At 43.5% G+C, this 22,541-nt stretch overlaps 1 protein-coding gene across 4 annotated transcripts in view; it reads left to right on the top strand.

Annotated features, from left to right (window-relative positions):
• The window catches only part of abca2 (ATP-binding cassette, sub-family A (ABC1), member 2), a 75,019-nt gene that overhangs the window by 25,857 nt on the left and 26,621 nt on the right, over positions 1 to 22,541 (top strand). For all 4 annotated transcript variants that reach the window (XM_024294317.2, XM_024294318.2, XM_024294319.2 and 1 more), the window contains 19 exons: positions 1,885 to 2,061; positions 2,125 to 2,346; positions 3,827 to 4,185; positions 4,451 to 4,610; positions 6,512 to 6,640; positions 6,708 to 6,875; positions 9,514 to 9,610; positions 9,724 to 9,897; positions 12,819 to 12,921; positions 14,014 to 14,128; positions 16,384 to 16,574; positions 16,942 to 17,092; positions 17,167 to 17,371; positions 17,448 to 17,612; positions 18,065 to 18,245; positions 18,531 to 18,743; positions 20,818 to 21,014; positions 21,798 to 21,971; positions 22,260 to 22,456. In XM_024294317.2, coding sequence (XP_024150085.1) covers positions 1,885 to 2,061; positions 2,125 to 2,346; positions 3,827 to 4,185; positions 4,451 to 4,610; positions 6,512 to 6,640; positions 6,708 to 6,875; positions 9,514 to 9,610; positions 9,724 to 9,897; positions 12,819 to 12,921; positions 14,014 to 14,128; positions 16,384 to 16,574; positions 16,942 to 17,092; positions 17,167 to 17,371; positions 17,448 to 17,612; positions 18,065 to 18,245; positions 18,531 to 18,743; positions 20,818 to 21,014; positions 21,798 to 21,971; positions 22,260 to 22,456 — 3,378 coding nt within the window. The remainder of the gene's footprint in view (positions 1 to 1,884; positions 2,062 to 2,124; positions 2,347 to 3,826; positions 4,186 to 4,450; positions 4,611 to 6,511; positions 6,641 to 6,707; positions 6,876 to 9,513; positions 9,611 to 9,723; positions 9,898 to 12,818; positions 12,922 to 14,013; positions 14,129 to 16,383; positions 16,575 to 16,941; positions 17,093 to 17,166; positions 17,372 to 17,447; positions 17,613 to 18,064; positions 18,246 to 18,530; positions 18,744 to 20,817; positions 21,015 to 21,797; positions 21,972 to 22,259; positions 22,457 to 22,541) is intronic.

Here is a 22,541-nt window from a genome sequence, read left to right as displayed (position 1 = left end):
GCTAGCTGTTTTGGCTGACCAAAGTATTTTATTTTTTTTGTTTTGTTTTGTTTTTCAGGTCAATTTGGCATTTACCTAATATTTTAGCTGGCTATTAGCTTTATCTTTTTCAGCGATTAGCTTCAGCATTTTCAGCTATCATCTTCAGTGTTTTCAGCTATCAATTTCAGCATCTTCAGCAGCCAAATTCAGCTTACAGCATTCACACTAGCATTATCACAGGTACTGTTATATATATTCATAATTATGTTAAAAAAACTGCTTTAAAGTTTTATATATTAAGTTTTAGAGTGTTCAATAAATGTTTATCCTGTTTGCTCCGTGACCTAAGGTGTGTTCTGGATCTTGGCCCCTTGTTTGATTGAGTTTGACACTCCTGCCTTACAGATAACCAGTGCAGCAGGGACCCTTCTCCTGCTGTTCAGTGTTTATTGGTGCAGCTTTTCCCATCTGATTTCCAACATAAAGCAAATGGAGGTTTAGAAAAGTTGTTCCAAACTCCTTTGGTTTCTTTCTGTTTTTTTATTGTTTAAGATGAACCCTTCAATCCCTGAGGCATCGCTGGTGTCGCTTAAACACAAAATCGTTAACCTACCGTAACTTTCCAACCGTTAAAACACCCAGTTTTTCTCCTTCAGAATCTACTGGAATTATCGTGTTAACTACTAAAAAATGACAGTAAATCAAAGAGCATAAACACTGGACTTGTGCCTCCACAGAGGAACCCCCTCACAGATTTTTCCCCACGCTGTAAAGCATCTCCAGGTTTCCTCTTTGTTGGTTTTACAGGAAGCCTGTAATTTGTCAGACAGAAGCAGCAGTTTTTAATTAAATGGAGTGCAGGCTAATGAATTAGAATGGGGTAATCATTTAAGCCCCTCGGCACGAGTGCTGCATCAGGCGGTGGCTGATGGATGGTGTTTGTGTCACAAACATCAACATGTTTGTTTTAACAAAACGTTCATGTCATTGCGTCTCCGTAGTGTGGCTCCAAGGTGGGAGTTGTTGTTTCATCTTCGATATGCCATAGAAACTAGAGCTGTCATGCAATTATCTTTTTTGTGCGATACATTAATTGTGACTTGAAACACAAACTTTTTTATTAATACTAAAACTCAAATGTTGATATTCCTTATTCCACAGTTTGTCACAAACAGTGAGACAGTAGAAAAACATGAGAGATTCTAGTTTACTTTAACCTGTTTGGATGAATTTGGTCAATTTAAAGACTGAGATGAAGCAGAAAAGAAATGAAGAAGAGAATCTAAGAAGGAAGCAATGAAACACAGCAGAGGAATTCAACTAGTTAGACTTTGGACTTTGTTATTATTAAATAAGCACTAAGAGGTGATCTTTCCCTCTAAAATTATACTTTTTTTAAAAAAACTTCTCATGACGATCACCTTTCTCAGAAAGGAGCTAGAGCGAAGCGGATCCAGTGAGCAGAACGCGGTCTGCGTGTGCGGAGCGTGGTCTGGTTTGGTTTTGCCTTTAAAAACCAAACCATAAACTGCCTCAAATTCACAAACTGACAGCATTTCAATTCCTGTGAGGATGGTCCGGTTTAAGAGGAGCTAGCACACCGGCATCTGCAGAACTGATTGGAAAGAACATGTTTTCATCTGAGCTAAGATTAAGGAATAAAACCTGCACAACACTTTTAAAATAACACAATCATTGTGTTTAGTTTCATGAGTGAGTTTGCGTTCAGAAGCTCAGATCAGAGGAAGATGTCACGTCACAGGGAGCCCAAATCTTACCGCACCATGTCCAGATTGCTGGTTTGAGCTGATCTCCGGTCTCCGGAACAGCTCCCGGTTTGAATGATTCTGAATTTACCATTCTCTATGATTCTCATGTGTCGTGCTCTCTCTGAGTCTGCAGGAGAAGCTGCTGGGAGTCGTCCACAGGTTCAACGGAGGGCTGTTACACAAAGCCCTGCATGACCCCCCCAGAGAAGACCACAGGCGAGCTCTGGTCAGGTTGATGTCCAGGGCGTTGGGCATCACTGAGGTCTCAGGAGACCAGAGCACTGATCAGCAGGGCGTGCGGGAGGTGGAGGTAAGCTCGCCGTCCTCTGTAGACACAGAGTCAGATTCAGCGATGACACTGTGTGGTCCTCAGGGACTTCTCCTGACTGGATCCATGCTGGAGCTTCTCACCTGTGGAGAAAGAGGCGACGCAGAGCTCAGGAAGATTCTGCTGCTGCCCGAGGAGCAGCAGCCGGTGCTGCTGGCCTATCGCAGCTCAGTGTGCCGAGGGGGGCCGGCCGAACGCTCGGAGCGCTTCAGACAGCTGAGCCAGGAGTTACGAGAGCAGATCGACACGCAGAGCATCACTGAGAAGGTACGGCTCAGGTCAAGGTCAGACGCTGCACTCAAAGCTGTGTTTATACCATTTAGGAAAGCAGGAAGCAAAGTTTTCAATCCTTTTTCTTTTCTTCTCAATTTTACGTTTAATCATTTAAAGCTGTGTCAACAGTGTTGCGTCTGGACTGACTCTGAGGTGGACATGTTCTGTCTTTTTTTTTTACTCAGACTTTTCATTTTAGTAACTGTTGATCTATTGCTGAATTGGAGTTAGAATAGACCACAATAACATGGTCTCCTCTATGATGTCTGACACGTACAGAAAACATGTTTTCAGGTCCAAATCGGAGTTCTGTTTTTATTTTAAAGAAAACTCTGAGTAGATGACAGCTGTTGCCCCTTGGACCTCTGAAAAGACCTTGTTTCATTTGCCATATTGTTCTGGAGAAATCCCTGAACCCTCATGTCAGAGATCTTGAAGTGTAATGGTCCTTGCTCTTGATGGCCTCTCTGCTGCTAAAAAGAGGTGACACCAGCTCTATTTTGGTTTATCGTCTATTGAAGACATGAGTTTTATAATGGATTTCATTCTTAGGGCTGTAACGAGTATCCGGGTAGTCGGACACTCACGATCTGCTCCCGAAGATTTAAGTATGAATATTCGCGAGACAGAATGTTCCCAAGATCGCTGATTTACGATTTTTACCAATATAATTGAGTGCAGTAAAATGTTATTTGGGAATGATGTATTTTTTGCTCTGAAAGGGAATAATGTTGGATTTTAAGTTTATGAACTAAGACAAAACCAAAAGAGTATGATGTGATTTTTGTGCCACCATATTGCAAGCAAAAGTCACAGTTTCAAGATCAAGATGTTCTAAGTCGCAAACAAAATTTAAAGTGTTGCAAATAAAATATTCAATTTTTGCTTTGCAAACTTTTTTTTGGTTGCAAACTTTTTTTATATGGTTTGCAAACTTATGAGTGCCTCATCTCCCTTTCACCCTATCTTTGGCTTTGCGTTTAGCATTTTCTCTCAGCGTCACATTTGAGCATAGCGTTTGTGCCACCACAAACAGCCTGCTGATGGGTCTAAATTATATCTAATCAGGTGTCTCTGCCTCACATTGCCATGGTTGAGGACCGAGGTGGACTTGGGACTTTCTATCGGTGCTGTTCCATCAGAATTCTACAGTCTTCAACCATTCTGGCCCGTTTCTCTTTGAGCAGAACTCAGAAGGAGCAGAAAAGCTCAAATATACAACAGAGTTCTAGATTTATTCATCTTAGTGTAGCGACCAGCGAGTTTAAAATGTCTGCAGCAGAAAAAACGTCTCAGCGTCGTCTCTGTGCTGCTGCAGGTTACATTACGTTATGATTATGATTTGTATGAATGAACTATAGTTTTTCATGAATAGAACGTTGAAAATTAAGAGAAAGTTAATTTTTTTTTTATGAATATTGTTTCTACTTTGGACAAAACTAAGCAGGAGTTTATCCGTAACTTTCTGACCCAGTTGCACCTGGAGCAGCCCAGCTTCTTGGCTGCCCTGTCCCCGGCGCACCTCAGGGTCATGCTGAAGGACCTGGCCGACGTGGAGAGGCTTCTGAAGGACCTGGACCTGCTCTCCGCTCTGGCTCGCCTGCTGCCCAAGGGAGCCTGTGCTGGTCAGAAGTCCGCCTCCAGCATTGCCAATGGGACGTGGCCTCTGAATACCACCACATGGGGGCCCAACACCACAGACTCCTCCACTGAGGAGGCGAGCCAGGGGGGGCAGGCAGGTGGAAAAGAGGAGGCAGAGAACCCACACTCTCAGTTTTCTGCATTTGTCCAGTTGTGGGCCGGACTGCAGCCCATCCTGTGTGGCAACAACAGGTGATTGAAATCCAGCCCATAATAATCACAGCAGGAGCAGCTGTGCTTTCCTCTTTAACATACTGTTACTTTTCAACACGTAAATCCAGTAGATATTGAAGGAATCTACTGGATTTACGTTAATTGTGTTGAAAAGTTGCAGTAAATCAAAGAAACACTGGAGCTCCGTAGTTAAAGGGTTAAAATCCAAAGGCCTTATTGGGACCATTTTGAATGCAGATTGAATACTTTTGTGGTACATCGTAACGTCATGCTCTTGTTTCAGGATCATTGAGCCTGAAGCTCTGAAACAGGGCAATATGAGCTCTCTGGGATTCACCAGCAAGGAGCAGAGGAATCTGGGCCTCCTGGTTCATTTGATGACTGCAAATCCCAAGATCCTCTACTCCCCCATCGGCTCCCAGGTGGACAAGGTCATCCAAAAGGTCTGGAGACACTGAAGGCAGCTTTTAGATGTGGCCCTGGCAGACTAGACAGTTTCAGGAGTGTGAGGATGCATCTATAAACTCTGAGGTCGAAGGTCATTCTTTACAGTCAAAGCACACAACTCCTGTGTAGATGCTCCTTCATCACCATGGAAACAGTCTCATGTTCCCATCCTGCTTCACAGATCTAAACTCACTGCAGGCTTTTCCTTCATTCTAAGCTGCATTAGGGAAACCTTTTCTTTCATGTGGGGTCTCCTGCTCCCCAACCGTCCTCAGAACTGTAACTCCAGGTTTCTTCCTTCTTTCATTGTGAACATCTTCATAAAAATTCATTTGTAGAGACCGGTTGACAACAAGCTTGCTTGTTTGCATTTGAAATATTCTATTTAAAAAAGGGGAAAAAGTCTGAATAAATAGTTTAGATAAATATATGTTTTAACCTTCATTTTAAATGTATTTGTCTGTATTAGAAAAGAGTTTACTTAGTAATATGAATAGAAGTTGATTACCTGTTTAAAGGGTGACCAAACAGGGCAGGTGGAGCTGACTCCATTCTCAATCACCGTTGAGCTAGTGGTGCCAGACTGAGCGGCGGAGTTGTGGCTGGTATCTACAGTTAAGTTAGCTTCATGTAACGTGGACCCACTGGAGAGTGATCCCACATTGCTCCTAAGGGTTGGACCCCATCGGGGCTGTGGGAGGAGTCCCGGCCGACAGGCGCTTGTTCACGAGCCCCAACCCCAGGCCTGGCTCCGGGGTGGGGCCCCGGTGATGCCAATCTGGGTGACCTAACTGGATCTATGATGTAGGTACTCATACAGGAGTTCTGAACTGCTCTTTGTCTGGCTCGTCAGCCAGGACCAGTCTGCCATGGGACACCCTACCAGGAGCAGAAGCCCCAGACAGCATAGCTCCTGAGATCACTGAAACCCCTCCACCACGTTAAGGTGGTAGTTCAAGGAGAAAGGTAGTTTGTCCTCTCTCTGTGGGTGGAGTGCTCCTGCCTCAGGTGGACGAGTTTAAATATCTTGGGGTCTTGTTCACGAGTGATGGAAGATTGAAGTGTGAGATCGACAGGCGGATTGGAGCGGCGTCCGCTATTATGGGGTCACTGTCCATTGTGGTGAAAAGAGAGCTGAGCCAAAAAGCAAAGCTCTTGATTTACCGGTCGATCTTTGTTCCAGTACTCACATATGGTCATGGGCTTTGGGTCGTGACCGAAAGAACGAGATCCCGACTACAAGCGGCGGCTGAAATGAGTTTTTTCCAGAGGGTGGCTGGACGCTCCCTTAGAGATAGGGTGAGAAGCTCGGTCACCCGGAGGGAGCCCGGAGTAGAGCCGCTTCTCCTCCAGATCCAGAGGAGCCAGTTGAGGTGGCTCGGGCATCTGATCCGGGTGCCTCCTGGACGCCTCCCTGGAGAGGTGTTCCAGGCATGTCCCACTGGGTGGAGGCCTCGGGGAAGACCCAGGACACGCTGGAGAGACTATGTTTCTCCGCTGGCCTGGGAACGCCTCGGGGTCCCCCCAGAGAAGGTTAAGTGACCGGGGAGAGGGAAGTCTGGGGCTTTTATACTGGAGCATGATAAAGTGAAACTTCTTGGACTTACAAAATTCAACTGTAATACCTCATTTCAACCTGTAGATTGCAGCACACGGTTTTTGACTAAAATTTCCGAAATTAAACAATCTTATTTAAATTTGTCATTAAATTGGCAACAACCAACAGACAGCACATTTAAAGCCACAATTATAGAGGCAAACAGCTAAAAAAAAGTTGATTTAGGGTTTGGTTACTCTTTAAGCAGAATTTCTCTGTTCATGAAAGGCTTTAATCGACTTTTAAAATAAGAACAAAGAAACAGATTTTTAGTTTACTTCAAGTGTTGTTTTCTCGCAGGCAAATGAGACGTTTGCGTTCATCGGAAATGTGACGCATTACGCTCGGGTGTGGCTCAACATCTCAGCTCAGCTGCGGACTTTTCTGGAGGAAGGTCGTCTGCAGGGCCACCTGAAGTGGCTGCAGCAGGTAAACTGTTTGTGGGCCGCTTCTCCACTGGGATACCCCGTCTGTAATGCTGACTATGTGTGTGCAGCTGTCCTCAGAGCTCCAGCAGCATCCTCAGCTGCTCAACGGCACAGACAGCGAGCTGATGCAGGCGCTGCTGGACGGAAACTACACCATCCCGAACACCTCCACCCTCCTGGAGCAGCTGGACACCATCGATAATGCCGCCTGCGGCTGGTCCCACTTCATGTCAAAGGTCAGCTGATGTGCACCGCTGGCTCCTCACAACTGCTCGTCCTCCGACCTTAACGGGGAGCAAACGTGACGGAGAGAGCTGGGCACCATTGTTACCAACATTTAAACTGGAGATCAGTACCAACCCTTCTCTGGAGCTCGATGAAAGGCACAAACGGTTCTTGGTTTCAACAGACGTTTATTTGGACACAAAAGTTCTTCAGCATGTCTTAGCATGCCTCTTTCCATGCCCCAACAGCACCGTCAGAACTATGAAATAACATACAAAATTAAACCTTTTTACAAAGTGTTCTCACACAGAATAATAAAGAAAACACAAATAAAGTGCACGATATGCAAACTAGACATCTAATTGTGTGAATAAGCATTCACTCTATGTTGATTCCTCTGCCCCTTTCTGTTCGTTTTTCAGAACGTGAAAACTCAATCACACTTTCAGCGACTTCAATAATCTTGGTATCAAAACGTTCAGTTTGTTCAGAACATTACTGGTTCTATTTTTGGTATTTATGCATTTTATAGTTTTTAAAATATTGAGCAAAATATGCCCCATAGGAAATGAATGAGTAAGTCTTCAAATGTCAACATTTACAAACCTTTAAATATATTCACGGACTGTGTTTCTGTGTTTTCATCTTTTAGAGTCATTTTCCCCAAAAAAATTGGAGTATAGCTAATACTTCAGCAGCATGCAAAGTTTTTTGATAATTTGTTATCTAATGCGTTTTTGATAGGCTAATTTAGAGTTTGGCTTCTATTTTAGCTACAGGCTAATGTTTTTGACTAATTGAGTTTTGAATTTTGATTTTTTTTTTAATATTTTGGAGTTTAGCTAGTACATAAGCAATAAGCTAGCTTTTTTGGCTAATTCGGCATTCACTAAGGTTTTTGGGGCTAATTTGGAGTTTAGCCTACATTTAGTAACACTAAATATTTTTGCAAAATTGGCATGTATAGAGATTTTTAAGCAATTTAACTACAGATTTTTCAGAAATTTAGGTCAACTTCAGCGCTCTCTCATAGTTTTTTACCAACATTTCCAGTCTTTTAGCAAATTTAACATTTTCCAAATAGCTTTTGCATTTTCATTAAATACCTGCAGCAATTAAAGTAAATTGCATCAACATTTTCAGCAAAAAGCTTCAGCATTTTCAGCAACTACATTCAGCACAAAACATTTACATGAGCATTATCCCAGGTAATGCAACTTTCTAGTTAGCCTTAAGTTCCACATATAGACTTTTCATGTAACTTTAATATAAACAGACTGCAAATGAATTAAAATGACAAATAATGAAATCCAGACCTCGTTGGCCGCGTTAACTCAAGAGGAACAACTTAAATGTTCGACTTTAATCTTCTGGAGCATATCTATGCAGGACCTTGTGTGGTAACTTGTGTAACATCCACCATGGCAACAAAGTATTACAAGAGCAAGAAAAAACAAGTTCCCCTCTTTTTAGCAAAGCTTTTAACTAATTAACACCAAAAAATATTACTATTTATTGACTGTAAGATATCACTTCTTTGTCTCATTGTGTTGTAAAACATTTGATTCTATTTATTGTGGTTTTTTTAACCCACCCAAATATTTGTAATAAAAATCAAAAATATACTAGAGCTAAAAGTACTTTATCTCAATGTCTCCCTGAATCTTTATGAATACTTTTGGCTTTTTGGAGCAAATCTTTATTGTTTAAAGGGAAATCTTTGCTTTTGGATTTTTCCTCCAAAGTGCTGAACCTCCATCAATGGTTTCTCAACATGGGCTCAACTCTTATTGAGGTCACTCTGATACGGTTCCTGGTTGGAATCTAGCCTGCTCTTTTCTGCGTATAGATTCTGATTTCCATCTGTCTTTGATGTGTTGGACTGCTGACCCGCCCACATCAGGTGTTCAAACCACAGACCTTCAGAGAGAACAGTCCAACAGCTGGAGGAGAAAACAGGGTCAGGGTCAATCAAAGAATGAGGACCTGAAGCTGAACAAAAACCTTTGTAAACTCCAGTGTTTGCTCTGGATGCACTTAGAGTAAAAATAATCTCAGCCTATAAATGTTCCTCCTCCCTGTGTGTCTGTGTGAGTAAAGAGCTTCCCTGTCCCACAGTGAATACTCTGTGATCAGCAGAAGCCTGCATGGCAGGAATCCAGCTTGGGTCTCAGTTACACGGCTGCATCCTGTGCTGAGCTAGAGGATCGAACTGCAGACAGGCTGTCCTTCTGCGGTAGGATTATGGGATGCTGGAATTTGATGGAACAGGCTGGCTTCAGTCGTAAAAAAAAATTACCCAGAAGGCATCAGTGTAGATGCACGGAAGCTGTCTGTCAGGAAAAGCTCAGACAAACCAGACAACCTGTTGTTAGAGTGAGTGAAGTGGTCGATGACAGCAGACTGCTTTGCATACATCAAATTCAAGGAAAACTTGTCACAGGAGAACAATCAAGGAAGATGCTTCATGATTTCTGCCTCACGTCTCAGGGAGAGAACTTTTCATTTGACCCTTCCCCTGGGGGAGCGGGGAGCTGCAGACACAGCTGCTTTCAGGACCCATTTGGCGGTTTAACCATCGTTCCTGAGATGCTGCAGGATGTTTCTGCAGCAGTTTCACCGCTTTTGCTTCGACGTGTGTGACTGCAGGTCAGCGTGGACGTCTTCAAAGGTTTTCCTGACGAGGACAGCATCGTCAACTACACGCTAAACCAGGCTTACCAGGACAACGTCTCTGTGTTTGCCAGTGAGTGGCCTGTCCTGCCGTCTGCATGTCTGATTACTCTGCACTCTAAACAGAACATGCAGTAATTGGGCTGAAAACAGTGAGTTTTGTGTGAACTTTCCTCTTCCCGACAGGTGTGATTTTCCAGACGAATAAAGATGGCACCTTGCCCCCTCACGTTCAGTACAAAATACGACAGAACTCCAGCTTCACTGAGAAGACCAATGAAATACGAAGAGCTTACTGGCGTCCAGGTCCCAACACGGGTGGCAAGTTCTACTTCCTGTACGGCTTTGTCTGGATCCAAGGTAAGCAGCAGATGTGCAATGAATTCTGGGTGCTGTGTGCTCTGTCTGCCAACACCAATGACAGACATGCTTTCTTATGTGTCACCTGAGCTGTTCCAATCAGGAATGTTCCGATCAGGTGATTGAAAATCAGGCCCGATCATGTATTTGAGGACTCGATCAATATCGGATGTTGTCCTCCGATCAGTATCAGATATTTAATTTATTCTTATTATAATCATATTTCAGTCTTATTATTCCAGATAAATACACCAGTAGAAATCTAGATGTCATGAACAGATCACAAAATGTTGTTGCAGTAAAAAGCAGCAAAATACAGCAGCAGCTGAAGCAGAAGCTAACATGAATAATTCAGTCAAGCTAGCTACATGATCACAGATTCAGACTTCAGGGACCAATAACTCTTTTAAAAACGCTTTAAACTGACAGCAAGTGTCTCTGTTGGTTTGTCCTAACACAAACAACAACCAATAAATGCATTTCAACAGAAAATTGCAGTTTTCTTTTTCTTTATAATGTGCCTTTCATGCTTCAAAAGCAGCTGCTAACTGTGCTAAGTTAACTGCTAGCTCCGTGATTTAACTCCTTAGGACCCGACCGGACACCCCTAGTTCCAATGAAAACTGGTGTGTTTGCAGTTGTTTTTATCTTGTATGATCTATAATAAAGTTTATAAAATAACTAAATTCTTACTATACTTTTCATCATATGTAACAAAGATGTATCTGCTTTTAAAACAGGCTGAAGATCTTGTTTTTGATATTGTGTGTGGAGTCAAAGTGCATCTCATGATAACACGGGGATTTCTGAACCATGACACTGATGACATCATCTACACATTTGGACCCGTTTGGGCTCCAAAGCTAAGGTGTTCAGAGGCAGACACTGCATTGTCAACTCCCTCCAATTGTAGGTGTATTCGGAGGGAAAAGTGTATCCAGAATAGTTTCTATAATGGTAACATGTAGGGCCTTTTGACTGTAGGAGAAACTCATTTCTTCACGTGGGTGTTCTCTGAAGCACAAAAGTTTACATTTAAATTAAAGTAATGACTTTTTGTTTTAGCATGACTTTTTAAAGTTCTAAAATTGATGTTGTGTTTTTTCTAAGTGCTAGCAGCTATGCGCTAATGTAGATGACGGGTGAATAATGATGGGTTAGTATCGTCTGAATTCATAGACAATATATTCCACAACTCTCCGTTTGGAGGGTTAAATGTAGTTCAGGAGAAGAATTCTGATTCAGCCATTGTCTTAGAAACCCCATTAGAATGAGCATTCATCCATCTATCTCTCTATGCATTAAGGCTGGGTTAATAAAATTGATTAATCAGTTAGAATCTATTTAAGCATAACAGATCACTAATCAATTCATTAAAATATGAACCGATTTAGCACATAAAGATAAGTCTGCTAGCTTGATGCCAATGTTTAATGGAATTTCCCATAGGACGGCTAATGCCAACGCTCGGTCAACCTAAACATTCATTGCTGACTAAATGAACATCTTAATAACTTACAGGCATGAATTTTCCAAACTCTTTCAAGGTTTTTTTTTTTTTAAGTAACCATTTATGGTCTAAAACACAATTTTTTCCTCATACTTCTTCTTCTGGAATAAGGCAATATACCATAGTGAGATCACCACCTAGTGTCCAAACTGAAACGTCCTCCAGGAGAAGCAGAACAATGTTTCCAATGTTAATGATCTGAACATTTTAGTTAGAACTTCTCCTTTAGAGAATCCATGTAACACTGGATGATATTAACAATCTCATTATTTCACTGATACATTTACAGTATGTGAACTGGATCAGATTATTATCAATATATTTAAAACATATATAGATTATTAATGTATTTCTAAGCAAATGTGTATAAATGTGTAAACTCAAAATTGATTTGAAGAACCAAAATAATCGAAAAAAATCGTAATCTAATCGATTCAGACTCTTGTGAATCGAATCCTTTCTGGAAATTATAATCGATATCCAGTCCTACTATCCATTTCCTAAACCCACCTAATCCTTGTTGGAGTTGCTGGAGCCTATCCCAGCTAGTGTTAGGTGTGGCGGGGTACAGTTCAGCAGTCCATCACAGAGTCACACAATTACACAAATGCACATTCTCACCCAGAGACAACCTATGAAGCATGTTTATGAACAGAGGGAGGAGGCCGGAGATCCTGGAGAAAACCCGTGCACGCACGGCCAGCACATCCTCATTCCCATGCCGTCACATATTAATGTTTGGCTAAGAACCCCTCCGCATCAAAACTTGACGTTCTGGGTCTAACCAACTTGTCGTTTTAATGTGCTGGCGGTTCCCATCAAATCACGGGCCCCAACCAGAACCGGTCCAGTACCGGGACGTGGAGCAAACTGGTACCTAAGTCTTCCTAACCCAGTACCAGTTGACATCCGGTACCACGTTCAGGCCTAGTTTATGTTGGGTACCACATCTGCTACTGGGTCAGGCCCGGTACTGCATTCGGTGTTGCAGCCGGTGCCGGGTTAGAGTTATGGTATCGGTACTGACTGCGTCCTGAGGACCAGTCCGCGTGTGGTACCATGTCACGAGGGTTTCAGACCCTTGATTTTTTGAACAGCCAGCACTTAAAAAAACCAAGTTTTTGAACACCCAAAACGGTAAAAGTGACGTGGAGGGGTCCTTACCCAAACCTCCACATGTGATGACTCGGGGATGAGAACGTGTTACACAGAACAACATCCAAACTCCATGATTATCAGGGTCCTTCTTTGTCTTCCAGCACAAGTGTGAATATAGAACATTAAAAATTAGGACTTGAAACGATTGCTATGTCGAACATAAGTGTCATTTTGCAAAAGTGCTGAAGTGTTTTGTTGCAGACACTTGGTTTTGTGGTTTATTATGTGCTGCTGTGTTTCCAAATTCCTGCAGATATGATGGAGAGAGCGATCATCAACACGTTTGTTGGTCACGACGTGGTGGAGCCGGGTAACTACGTCCAGATGTTCCCATACCCGTGTTACACCAGAGATGAGTACGTTTAGTTATTGTTTTAAAGATTGCACACCTTCCCTTTCATGTTTAATGAAGTGTCAAACACAACAATAAGCGACTCATTTAAAAATAGATTTAAGATAGAAACTGGATTCTTTATTAGACCATTTTTCTCAGTGAGAACGTTTTACATTTATAATGATCTGACACACTCTTACATCCATTTAAGACAGAAAATGTGTCGCGTATAGATCTGTGGTCATGTGGGTTCTGCGTTCCTCTCTCCATCACCAACAGAAGTGACAGCCTTCATCCTCTCCTCATCCAGCTGCTTCTCAGGGGTTTGCACCTGAGAACTTGAAAAAAGAAAACAAATAAATAAAGCCAGCAAACTAAGACTACCAAAGTCCAACCCCAAACTAATATAACAAAACCCAGCAGTGTAAGACTGCTGAGGACATCGAGGGGAAAAAGAACAAAAAAAGTTATTTGAGCTTTTGTCACACATAAGAAAAAATAAATGGATAAAATCACATTTTAAGAGATGCTTGGTTCTTTTCATATTTTTGCTTTTGTTCATACCAAAACATATACATAATTCATATTTATTATTAAAAAAAAAGGTCATGAATGCAAATCCAAATGTCTTAAAACTATGCAGGTCCTTCCAGGTTTTGATCAGTAGAAAACTGTAAGGTTTTACTGTTAAAGGTTGCTGACCCCTGGTCTACACCAAAATATCAGAAGTGGGGCTGGTCTGTTTATCAGTCGCTCCCTACACAGAATGAAGGAAATGGAACATAAAGCTAAGAGAAATCCATGTCAACATGAGTGCTTTGCACATCATGTCCCCATCATGCTGTTGAAGTCCAAATATTGAACTGGATTCTCTGTAGTTTTACATCATTCCACCCGAACCACCTGAAGCAGTAAAACTACCTGACAGCAGTTCCTGTGTGTTGTAACTCTGAGATGGAGGCTAAACGTGTGAAAAACGTGTGAACCTTTCTTTTATGTTTCCAGCCCTTCTTGCTGTGGGACTCCAGACACAGGAAGCGTCTGAGGACTCCATGTATCTGCGTTGGGACAATGTTTGCTCTTTGCCTGACACTTCCTGTTGTTTCCTCCCCAGTTTCCTGTTTGTGATCGAGCACATGATGCCTCTGTGCATGGTGATTTCCTGGGTTTACTCGGTTGCCATGATGATCCAGCACATCGTGGCTGAGAAGGAGCATCGGCTCAAAGAGGTAGGAGCACGCAGCGCCTGCTGCTTCCTGCACTGGTTATCACCTCACTTTCTGTGCGCTGCCTCCCTGCATCCGTTTGGATGCTAAAGCAGTTCTGCTTGGGATCCTTCTGGAAACAAACTTCCTTTAGGGACCAAGAGCAGCATTTTTAATTTTCTACTGGATTGTTTATGTTTACGTTTGACTTTTTTTTAAATTGCAGTAGATCTAGTGATAAAATGACTGCTCTTCTGTTTCAACATGATGCTTACATGGTGATGGTTTTTGTTGGAGCAGAATCCCTAAAACTCCTTTTGGGATTTTTTGTGCTCTCAAACTGATGTTGTCTGAAAACCAGAATAAAAAAAAACATTGAGCTATTTAACTGTTGAACTATTCAGTCCAATGAGGCCAGATTACCTTAACTTATAGTAGTCTAAATAATGGAGGAATATTTTACTCATGGAGGAGTTTTTGTTGAATTTCCTGTGGTAATAAACAAAAGGCAACATTAGCAGTCAGAGTTCAATATCAGTGGAATCAGAAAAAAGTTGCATTTCAATCACATTTATCTGCTTTTTCAGTAAACCAGTCACATCTGATATCAGGTAGTTTGAAACCCCTGAACTCAAAGAAGAACAGTCTGTTGTAAAGTACACAGCATGTCAGTAAGAGGGCCAGATGAAGTGGAAATAGCTGAAGTATTCTCTGTTTTTTTCCTAATGTGTTTGATTGTGAAAAGCTGATGGCCAGTAACCTCTGAGGAGCAGAACCCTCACATGCTCACCGTGTCCTCGTCTGTGTGAAAGAAGCTGTTGCAGTGTAGCATGTATCCCTGGGGTGTCCAGAGCTGGATGTGATCTCCATGATGGGATGCTGCAGCAGGATAACAGAAGTAGTGATACCAATAATGATTAGAGCTGCTACATTTGGGTTTGTAAGATCTAATCAGTTTAACCACCTTTGATTCAGTTTGCATTATTTTTCGTGGCGCATTGGCCCGTTGATGGAGTCTCTGGATCTGTCTCTCTCCCGATCTGCGTTCTCCTGCTTCTGTAACAACGTGTCCTCGTTCCCGGCTCCTCACATGTAGAATTTGGTTATTGACGCCTCCACGTCACTTTTTGAAGTTTTGGGCGTCCCCAATTCATCGTTTTTTGACATGCTGACTGTTCTCATTAAGTCACGGGTCCCCAACCTCTGGGTTGCAAGCCAGAACCAGTCCAGTGCCAGGACACGGAGCGCACCGATACCCTAATCCGGTGCCGCGTCTGGTAACGGTTCACGTCCGGTGCTGGGTCTGGTGTCGGCTCCGGGCCCGGTTCGTGCTGGGTCTGGTGTCGGCACCGGGCCCGGTTCGTGCTGGGTCTGGTGTCGGCTCCGGGCCCGGTTCGTGCTGGGTCTGGTGTCGGCACCGGGCCCAGTTCGTGCTGGGTCTGGTGTCGCCTCCGGATCCGGTTCATGCTGGTTCTGGTACCGCGTTCCGAGGGTTGCGGACCATGGATTTTCCAGCGCATCGAGGGATGATGAGTTGGGGACACCCAGGGGTTCGGGGGTGACGCGGAGGGATCCTGAACCAGGCGGTGAGTGATAACATGGGAATTAGATTGTGTTGTCTGTAAAAAAATCCAACGCACATGCACGTGTAATGGGGTGGGTTTGATTTTTTATTCTGGGACATTCAGTTTGTTCACAGTCTGATCATTAATGTGTATGCTACACGGAGGTGCAACGAGACAAGAACTATGATAAATGATTGATAAACTTCTCATCAGTATTGTGATTGGTCAGTTTAAATGCAATATAAATGTAGTTAAAGACAGAGAAAGGAAAAGCAGCAATAAAGTGATATTAAAGCAGTCAACTGTTTTAAAGAAAGACAAATAAAAAATAACATGCAGAGAAAAGTGAATCAGATGTTTAAGAGGAAGATCCAAAGTGAGGATGGAGAGAAAAGGGGAGAAGACAGTTGCATGGAAACTGTTAGTGAGACTCCGGGACCATCAAGCAAATGTGACTTTTCTATGTTGCCAGATTTTCTTTCAATCTGGACAAAAGAACTTTAGGAATGGAGCTTTGCCAAGATTGGAATGCTTGGCTCTCAAAAATGCCACAGTGTCAAAGATACTGTATGGGGAGGGGGGGGGTGAATAAAGTCTCCTTTCAGCTCTGAGTAACACTTGTATGATTTAGTTTTCCTCTGAACCACAAAGGACTGAGGAAAGAGCGCTGCTTGGAGCGGAGCGCTGTGAGGAGTTGTGTGTTCTTCTTCTCAGGTGATGAAGATGATGGGTCTGAACAATGCAGTCCACTGGGTGGCTTGGTTCATCACTGGCTTCGTCCAGCTGTCCATCTCTGTCACCGCTCTGACGGCCATCCTGAAGTACGGCCGGGTCTTACTCCACAGCGACCCTTTGATCATCTGGCTCTTCCTGACCATTTACGCCGTGGCCACCATCATGTTCTGGTGAGAGCTCAGTAGTGAAGCAGCCTCGGTCCACTGTGTCTCTCCGTGTGTGGAGACAGAGAAACAGAAGGATTTCCTCAGAACTCTGAACAAACGGGTAGCAGAGACTCAAGAACAAAACAAAATGATTTCGTAGAGTTGGACAAAAGATCAAATCCAGTGCAGTGAACCCCACAATCCGCCTTTGGGGTAAACCTGACTGACTGTGGTCCTTGTGGGCTTCAGAGCCTCTTCTTTCATTCTGTTGGATACATTCTCATAAAAAGCTTTTTTTGGTTCAGGATGAACATGTTCTCCTCTGAAAGAGAGTTTCTGCCCTGAAGACGGCTGATGACCGTCTGATGTGTCTTTTTTGCCTCTTCCTCAGTTTCTTGGTGTCAGTCATCTACTCCAAAGCCAAGCTGGCGTCAGCCTGTGGAGGAATCATCTACTTCCTCAGTTATGTTCCCTACATGTACGTGGCCATTAGAGAGGAGGTGGCCCATGATAAGATCACTGCCTTCGAGAAGTGCATCGCTGTAAGCATTGTTCCTTCAAACTGTGTTGCTGCTTTGAGGTTTGGTGGGTGACTGTATCCCCCCCCCCCCTCCAGTCCCTGATGTCCACCACCGCCTTTGGTCTCGGCTCCAAGTATTTTGCGCTGTATGAGGTGGCCGGTGTTGGCATCCAGTGGCGGACCATCAGCCAGTCCCCAGTGGAAGGTGACGACTTTAATCTCGGACTGTCAATGATGATGCTGATCATCGATGCTGCAGTGTACGGGGTGCTCACCTGGTACATCGAGGCCGTTCATCCAGGTGAGCCGTCGCTGCTCCCAACTCTTCCCTGCCTCAAGGACATCTTCTACAGGGACATCTTGTCTCTCCGCTGCAGGCATGTACGGGCTCCCCCGTCCATGGTACTTCCCCCTGCAGAGATCCTACTGGTCGGGCAGTGGACGTGTGGAGACGTGGGAGTGGCCCTGGTGTGGGGGTGGAGCTACCAGGCTCAGTGTGATGGAGGAGGATCAGGCGTGTGCCATGGACCAGCGCAGGTCAGGTATGGATGTTCAGACCGTAGCAGGGTGCAGCAGGGGTGTCAAACTCAATCGCACAATCCAAAACACACCTTAGGTCGCGGGCCGAACAGGATAAACATTTATTGAACACTCTAAAACTACATCTTTAAAACCTTAAAACCGTAACTTTAACATAATGATGAGCTAGATATGTAGCATTACCTGTGAAAATGCTAGTGTGAATGATGTAAGCTGAATTTGGCCGCTGAAGATGCTGAAATTGATGGCTAAAAACTATGAAGCTGATAGCTGAAAATGCTGAAGTTAAAAACTGAAATTACTTAAGCTAAAAGTCAGCCAAAATATTAGCTAAATACCGAATTAGACTAGGTTTGCTCGACAGTTACAGCTGTCTGAAACATTGGCTGTATCAGAGAACTGGGCTGAGTGAATCCTAAATCTGATCTTTGTGCTTGTTTAACTACATCTGCAGAGGAAATGCGTGGGATAGAAGAAGAGCCGAGCCACCTGCCTCTGGTGGTCTGCATTGACAAACTGACCAAAGTGTACAAGAACGGCAGCAAACTGGCCCTTAACAAACTGAGCCTGAACCTCCATGAAAACCAGGTGGTCTCCTTCCTGGGACACAACGGCGCTGGAAAGACCACCACCATGTAAGTGGATTGTCCATAAGTAAACTTTTGAAATTCTGCTTTTAGAGTAAAAGCCTGGAGTTCATCCAGAAACTCTTAAACACAGAGTTCAGGATATACCTGAACTCTGCAGCTTTCATCTGGAAAGATCAACTCTGAATGACAGACTCCACTCTAGAGTGGGGGATCTCAAAGAACAAGAGGAGTACATCTACACTTTGAGCTGGTTACCATAACAACCAAAAGTAGATCCTACCTATTGTCTGGATGTTTGACCAAAACCACTTTTATTGTCCTTGTTTTTAGGTCCATCCTGACAGGCTTGTTTCCACCCACCTCTGGCTCTGCCACCATATATGGGCATGACATCCGCACAGAGATGGAGCGCATTCGCCAGAACCTCGGCATGTGTCCGCAGCACAACGTTCTGTTTGACAAGCTGAGCGTGGAAGAACATCTGTGGTTCTACTCCCGGCTCAAGGGCATGGCAGAAGAGGACATCCGCAAGGAGATGGACAAGTGCGTCCCAGCCTGCTGCCTTAAAGCCCGTTTATATAATTTACAGGAAACACGTCAGAGTAAAGAGCGGTTTGCTACATTAAGCTTACATTCAGGACCTCAGAGGAAATCTGTTGCTCACCTGTTGGAGCCAGGCCCCAGGCTTTTGTTCCCAAGTTCCCAAGCAAACCAGGAAATGCCAAATGTTGCAGGTTCTTAAAAGACCACTATAGACAGGTCCAAGACAGGCAAAAATGGCCCTTCTTTCCAGTCAAGGTTTTCTTAATGAATGTATTTTCCTTGGGGCATACTTTTGAAAATAAGCTTCTGGGCCACCCTGATTTTTGCCCAAAATCCAAAATGGTGACCAGAAATCCTCAACATTTCAATGTACTCAAACTTTTGCTGGCTCATTTTGCACCCCATAAATGTATTACAAACATATACAAATATGAAACTAATCAATCAAATAAACTATCAAAGGTAGTCTGTGACTCTCCTTGATGTCAAAACGACGTCTTAGCAACACAATGAGCTTTTAAAATTCAATTCAAGACAAACTTTTTTCTGGTCCGATATACATCCAGAAATGTATTATTTACAAATACGATCTATCCAATCAACCAATCATAATTATTCTTTGATGTTCTTTAATGTCAAAATAACGTTATAGGGCCATTTTTGCCTGGCTTGGACCTGTCTACTAGGGTCTGGTAGCAGAGGAGAGCAATTCCTCTTTCCATCCCAAAAGATGTCAAAAGTCCGATTTTGCATGTAAAATGCCGCAGTTATGAATGAATAGCTTTATTAATCCCTAAGGAAACTTAAGTTACAGGGTAACACTCATGAAGGAAAGAGAGTTGTTCCTTTTTTGGTTCTTACTCGCTCTGTCACATTGATCTGTTTGGGTTGATGCTCATCAGAAACCTAATGAAAGAACAATCATTTTTATGCTAAATTGCTTCCGTGTTAGATCACTTTAATCAGCACTTACAGCTGTTTGAGGAGGACATTTAAAGAATATGTGTTTGCTGTTGGTACACATGGATCCATGTATGGCTTTAAATTTCCACCAAAAGCCCCCATCAAGCGTTTATCAAATTCCACGCGCACAATGAACGTTCCACAGGACAGTCTCCACGCCCGCTCCTCTACTCCTGCGCCCTCGTGAAACCTCTTCTTCGCGCTGGTGAAACCTCTTCTTCGCGCTGGTGAAACTTCTTCTTCGCACTGGTGAAACCTCTTCTTCGCACTGGTGAAATCTCTTCTTCGCGCTGGTGAAACTTCTTCCGTGGTTGTGAAACCTCTTCTTCTCGCTCGTGGGAGTATTCTTCTGCTCCTGTTACCTCTCCTGCTTGCCGGTGAAAGTATTCTTACACACCCTAAACTAGTTCTACCTCCTCGTGGAGGACTGTGTGCTCGTGGAGCTTCTCCTGCGTGCACGTGTGAGACTCAATGTTGAAGAAAAAAATGGCAAAAAACACGGAAATTTCCCTGTATCATTTGTTTTTCAAATTAAAACTAAAAATGAAAAGGGGGGGGAAATGAACTGCTTTATTTCTCAATTTCTAAACTACTGTTGTAAAATAAATAATTTTTAAATGTTCCCATTTTAAAAAAATCAAAAATGAAGCAAACACATAATGAATGTTTACATTTTATTTTTTTCATTTATTTTACTTTGAAAAAACAAAAGACACACAGATCCAGTTTTGGCATCAGTATTGCCGTAGCGACGATAACGGGGCGAGGCCAATAGAAAAGTGAGATTTAGCCCTTTAACACCTGAGGCGTTGCTGGTGACGCTTAAACACAAAATCCTTTACAAGCTGTCATTTTTTAATTGTCTGCACGATCAACATAATTCCAGTAGATTCTGAAGGAGAAAAGCTTCTCATCGAGCCGCTTTTCTCCTTCAGAATCTACTGGACTTATGTTGATTGAGGAGTCACTTTACTTCTTAGTTAAATTGAAATTCAATAAAAACATGACAGTAAAGTAAAGAACATACACACTAGACTTCATCTTCCTCAGAGGACCCCCTCACAGCTTTTTCCCTTTGAACATCAGCTCATAGAGAAGTGTGTGTCCTCAGGATGATCGCCGACCTGGAGTTATCCAACAAGCGGCACAGCCTGGTGCAGACGCTGTCGGGTGGGATGAAGAGGAAGCTCTCTGTGGCCATTGCCTTTGTCGGCGGCTCCAGGGCCGTCATCCTGGACGAGCCCACAGCCGGGGTGGACCCTTACGCTCGCAGGGCCATCTGGGACCTCATCCTGAAGTACAAGCAGGGTGAGTGATGCTGCTGAGCCAGAGGACGTCCTCGCATTCTGCATGCTGATTGTGAACCCTTCTCAGTACAACTCACAGCAGGGGGAAAGACTTTGAAAGAACGTTTCTTGACTTCTAATAGAGGGAAGGACATCATCCTTTCAGATGGATTAAGTTTCTGTTGATACTTTCATTTTAATTCTCTGCAGAAAAAAAAATCTAATGAAATTTCACATCATTTGCATTGGATGCACAAGGGTTTGTTGTTCAAGCAAAAATGGAAATGCCAATGCTGATTTCAGTGTGTTTGTTACTGCCCTCTAATGACTGCAGACAGAGTCCTGGTTTCCCTGTGGGATGGTGGAGCCCAACTCATACAATACTTAGGGTAGCAGGACTGAGAACGCTGGAAAATCTCCACCAGACTCCACGGAGCTTCTTGATGTGACCACGGAAATGTGAACGGCGGCTCATTTGACCGCAGTTGGAAAGGATTGTAAATCAATGAAAGAGCATTTTGATGTTAGCTTTGATTATTTTATCAAGAACTCTGAGAAACCAATGATTGAATGTATTGATCACAGTCAATAAACATTGGAGAATTAGCTAAAAGAGTCTTTGGTGAACTGGAAGGAGAAAGAATCAGGATTTTGGAGAAAGTTCGGAACATTTTTTTAAATTAAAACATGTCTTAGGGAGACTCTAACGTTGGGATTTCAAAACCGTCCATCTGATTCATGTGTTCATTTGTAGTGCGAGTACAGATGCCGTTTCTGTTCTTTCTTCATTCCGTTGGATCTCTAGGCCGAACAATCCTACTGTCCACCCACCATATGGATGAAGCGGATCTTCTGGGAGATCGCATTGCAATCATCTCACACGGAAAACTCAAGTGCTGCGGCTCGCCTCTGTTCCTGAGGAGCACATACGGAGACGGATACAAGCTGACTCTGGTCAAAAAACAGCCAGAAGGCCGAGGTGGGGGCTGCGCCTCATCACAGTACACTGCTGGAGGGAACACAGTCAAAGAAAAGAGATTTGAATGTCTGTGTGTTGTTAGTTCTTGTTGCATATTTTAGGTACACAAACATGGCCTGTGAGGTCATATCAGAGCATAACTAATGAATCTTTTAGACATTAAAAATTCAAATGAGACACTCAAAAGCTCCCCAAATTTCAACAACTGTAAGCATGACCAAAGTGTTCTGAACAGGAAAACTTGTTATTTTAGTGCCAGCTGATGCTCCTTGTTTTGCTTTTCTGCAGGCCAAAGCAGCCAGCTGCTGACTCCTCCCACCCAGTCGCCATCCTCCACCCAGTCACCGTGCTCCGAGACCCGGGTCACCAAGTTCATCCAGCAGTTTGTGGCGTCCTGCCTGCTGGTGTCGGACTCCAACACAGAGCTGTCCTACGTCCTGCCCTCTGAGGCCGTGAAGAAGGGCTGCTTTGAGAGGCTGTTCCAGGTACGCACGCAGGAGGGCAACCTGGACCCGCCTTTGTGGGTCACTTCAGGACAGTGTACTGTATTGAGATCAACCAGAGAACTCA

This window comes from Oryzias melastigma, linkage group LG9, assembly GCF_002922805.2.
Source record: "Oryzias melastigma strain HK-1 linkage group LG9, ASM292280v2, whole genome shotgun sequence".
In the NCBI taxonomy this organism is placed as follows: Eukaryota; Metazoa; Chordata; class Actinopteri; order Beloniformes; family Adrianichthyidae; genus Oryzias; species Oryzias melastigma.
The sequence above is the reverse complement of the archived record's forward strand: the minus strand, read 5'-3'. Positions and strand labels throughout refer to the sequence as shown.